Source organism: Poecilia mexicana, unplaced genomic scaffold (genome assembly GCF_051168715.1).
Source record: "Poecilia mexicana isolate PSO_F unplaced genomic scaffold, ASM5116871v1 scaffold_3, whole genome shotgun sequence".
In the NCBI taxonomy this organism is placed as follows: Eukaryota; Metazoa; Chordata; class Actinopteri; order Cyprinodontiformes; family Poeciliidae; genus Poecilia; species Poecilia mexicana.
In genome coordinates this window covers 11285299-11289559 of record NW_028263372.1, presented here as the reverse complement: position 1 = coordinate 11289559, position 4261 = coordinate 11285299, and the positions used below count along the sequence as shown (strand labels likewise).

Genomic DNA, 4261 nt, shown 5'->3' with positions numbered 1-4261 from the left:
ATGTTTTGGAAATGTAAAGATGCTAAGGTGCAGGCTCCCAGTTGCAACTTTTTCTTTTTTTTGAAAATTACATTTTTAATGGACCTGACCCAGAACGTTGTCATCACCATCTGACAAAAATATATTTTTTAATGACCCTATTAGTGGTATTTTTACTCAGTTTTAAAGACAAATGCTTCTCAAGAAACAAAATATTTAAAACAAAAAAACAACATAAAGTCTATCTGATGGATTTGACAAAATGCTCAATTATGACGTCCAAATCAGAATAGAAATGAACTCCGAATGGTTGACTTTCCATAAAAAAAGAAAAAAAAAAAGAAAAAAAAAGAAAAATCAGTGCCTGATGATGCTTTGGCAGCATTTCATGTATTACAAGCCCTAATCAGCGGAGCCTGTAAGTGTTGTGTGTGTGGTGATTATGTATTATAGTTTTCCCAACACTTCAACTGTCCGATTTCTGGGTTTCAGCCAATAGCTCAAACATAAAACACATCTATTAATTTCCAAGCATTTATTGTAAAAGACAAAAACAATACAGGATTTGATGAGACGATAGAGGAACATTCTTTGCTTTCTTCTTATTTATCTTTCTCTTTCTGCTCCTTCTCCTTTTTGTCCTTTTCGGCTTTGGCCTCTTCTGCCTCGTGCTTTTTGATGAGTTCCTCCACTTCCTTCTGTTTCAGCACCTTGATTCTTGTTTTGCCATCTTCTCGCGTCAGGGTGGCGATCTCAACTGCAAGAGTCGGGGCGACAAAGAGCTAAGTCACAGTGTTCACAGGACATCATTTCGGTTTTCCATTCATGAATTCCACAGTTTATCGGATTTTATTCTAATTTTAAATAAATCTGTTAAGTTACTTTCTCTGACTCTCACCTTTCTCTGCTGAGAGCTTGCTGACATCCATTGTTTTGTTGAGGACTTTGACAGCCAAAGCCAGGGCAGAGGACAGAGTCATCTCTCCTTCTTTGTAGTCCTGCTTCAGCATAGAAACAGCAGCCTGAAACCAAGATAAACACAATTAAATAGCGTCCAAGGGAAAAATAATCAGATGTAAGGATTTGAAGTTGCGTTTTTTTTTTTTTTAGGGGTGCAAATCAATCAAGTTTATTTGTGTAGCCCATTTTTAGCAATAAGGCAGTTCAAAGTGCTTCACATCATAAAAACACAAAAATACAAAGTCACAAAAACACCACACGGACAATAATTCAGAGAGCCAGCAAATATTTTGGATGAGTTCCACCATCAAAATCATCAATACGCATCAAATAGCTTGGACAATGTCCCATTTATTGACTTAATATTGGTTAAATAGATTAGAATTAGTCCAGACTTTGATTAACTCAAAACATTTGCTTAAACTTTTTTGCAGTAGTTTCGCCGGCATCCAGCAGATGGCACCACCTTAAGCGTAATCAGTTGATACAGAATTAAAGACGCTGGAAAACCGAAACAGTCCAAATGGATTCTCCTGTGAGATGGAAAACGCACTTTATGTGGTTCTGTCTTATAAATATATACACTTGATGAGCTCCTTAAGTTTCAACAGAGCTTATTCAGGTGCAGCATGACAGAGCAGCATCAGCATATTCTAAAACATTTAGCCATTTATGTTATGGAAAGATGTCGGCCCTCTTGATAAAAGAAAATAGAAAATGACTCATTATCAATTTATAGTCAATTGATAAAAATCAAAGTAAGATTAACTCATTAATCGATGATTTGCATCCCCAGCTGAAACCTTCACTTTATAACGGAAATGTGCAGGAATTTAATTAATTAAAATACAGTTTGTATCTAGTTGATGGTTATAACTGAGGTTGTTCTGCCTCTCATTGACGTTCAGCAGAAATTTCAGACTTACAGTAGTCTTGTCACGATAAATTTTACTGGATGATAAATTGTCCTAGAAGTTATTGCGATAAATAGTAACATTGTGTAACTGTAGTGGAAAAATAATGCAAGTATGCCCTCTCAAAGATAAATAAGCTTTAAATTCTAATGAAGATTCAACACTGAAACTGGAAGAAATTTTAAATATCTAAAATAAATAAACAAAACAACAGATAAAAGGAATTATGAAGTCTCTGAAAACAAAATTGTTCATAAAAAAAAAGGGGTTAGTTGAGACCAATGAACCAGAACGAAGACTTTTCTCATCCAGTTTTGGTAGAAAGAAAAAAGAAAAAAAAAAAAATCAATAAACCATGCAAGTGGAAATTATTGAGCTTGTTTAAATTTATCATGGGATTAACTGATTTATTATGACAGGCTTAACTTACAGCACTGTTGTTGCCGATACAGGTCGCCTTCCAGCCTCCGTAGTTACCGCTGGGGTCGCTCTGGTATAACTGGAAGCCGTAGTGTTTGTCCCAGCCCATGTACAGCAAAGAGACGCCAAACGGTCTCTTACCTGTCGAGACACCAAGCACCGGTGATCCAGTAGTTCACTAAAGTCAACTTTACACTGGGTCAGATCCACATCTCCTTCAGTAGCCTGAACATCTCACCTCCAAACTGTGTGTAGGCTTGCTTTATGTCACACAGAGCTGTGACCAGCTGTTCGCAAGGAATCGGCTCCTGGTACTGCAATAAATATCTGGAGAGAATTCAAACAGGTTAGGTAAGGTTAAGAAGCAGATTGTTCATTATTTAGCTTTTTGAATTTTTCATGGTCGATGCTGACCTCTGTGCAATAAGTCGCAGCTCATTTGTGAGTACGTTAGCATCTGATGTGATCCCAGCAACACTGCAAGCCATATCCCTGAAAGAATAAACACATAATTAGCTTTCCTCCAACAAAACCCATTAGCAATTTTTTTGTTTTGTTTTTTGTTTTTGTAAGAATGGGAGTCAATGTGTTTTTCTTACTCGTTGAGCTTGTAGATCTTCTCGGAGAAGAAAACCTCATCAAGCAGTTTGTGAATGTTGCGTCTCTCAGCTGCTAACAGCACTCCGTCATTTGCGAGAATCCCGAGGCACGTTCCGGCGTGGCCGATTGCTTCCATGGCGTACTCCACCTGGTACAGACGCCCTGCAAATTATAGGGTAAATTACATTAAAATACTGAGATATAACAGAGTTATTAGGTCATTTAGCTAACAATAAGGAGTGGATTGATCAGTAGATCAATCAATGGGTAGGAGATTGGGGTTGTCAATTTTTCCTTGATTGGTGATCGATGGATCAAATACTACAAAACTCATCAACCAACACAATAATTATAAATCTATTCTAAACCCTTTACAAAAAAGGAACACAACTTGCCTTCAGGTGAAAAGATGGTTGTCCGAGAGTCATATCTGCGTGACTAAACCACAACCAGCATTAATTAAATAAGTAAAGGCTCATTAGATATGCTTTACATACATATTACATTTTGAATGTAAAAAGCAACGTAGCTACAAACCATTTTCCCTGGTCACTGGAAATATCCTGAAAAAAAATACAGGACAGAGAACAGGACAGATTTTAAGCAGCAGAGATCATGGACAAACAATGATGGCGAACGCTAAATCATCCCTCAACATGAATCTAATATTGCAGATATTGCGCATGTAGGAAATAAAAACACGTGATATTTTATTTTAATTTTTTTAAACAAAAACGTGCACTTGTGACTCTTGAGTACGCTAATTACGCTTAAAACTAAACCGTCTTATAACATCCACTGACAGCTAGCGAGTAGCTAACGAGTGCAACAGAATGAATCTGCATTATCGCAGCATGCTAATGTGTTAGCCAGCTAACTGGCTGCTTTAAATGTGTAAACGTCTACAGTATAAACGTCATTTGCAGAAAAAACTATGCTGGCGGTTGTCAAAATTAACATATTGAGACACAAAGGCAGGCACCGACTTATTATTACCTTTAGAGAAATCCTCTAAGTTAGCGTACTTTTGCTTAGGCTTGGAGATCCAACACTTTCAGTTTGCTGTTTCCTCCTTCTGACACCGGCGTTCTGCGGTAGGGATGTCTTGGCTCAGCAGCGCCACCTGTCAACAGGAGGACCGATCAATCTCCAGCTCTGCATCATTGCACCGGTAGTGATGCAGGGCTCTAACGGCTACAATGTCCACTCAAAAACAACAACAAATAAAAATAAATAGTTAAATAAATAAATAACTGAACTTTTCAGCGTTATGATGACGTTATATCAAATTGTAATCATTAAACTTCAATACTTTTTTTTTTATAAACACCTACCAAAAAGTTCATGGCTTTCTGGGGAAAAGGAGGAAAATCTTTTTTTTACATTCC

General features: G+C 37.2%; 1 protein-coding gene across 1 annotated transcript; it reads right to left on the bottom strand.

Moving 5' to 3' along the window:
* Positions 1-499: 499 nt before the first annotated feature.
* psma4 (proteasome 20S subunit alpha 4) lies at positions 500-4001 on the bottom strand. The gene is made up of 9 exons (XM_015012849.2): positions 3870-4001; positions 3411-3436; positions 3269-3311; positions 2873-3035; positions 2688-2765; positions 2512-2600; positions 2284-2414; positions 878-1001; positions 500-736 (listed from the first exon to the last, which is right to left on the bottom strand). Exons 2-9 carry the CDS (start codon positions 3411-3413, stop codon positions 582-584), a joined length of 786 nt encoding a protein of 261 aa, XP_014868335.1. The 5' UTR covers positions 3414-3436; positions 3870-4001; the 3' UTR covers positions 500-581.
* Positions 4002-4261: the final 260 nt, after the last annotated feature.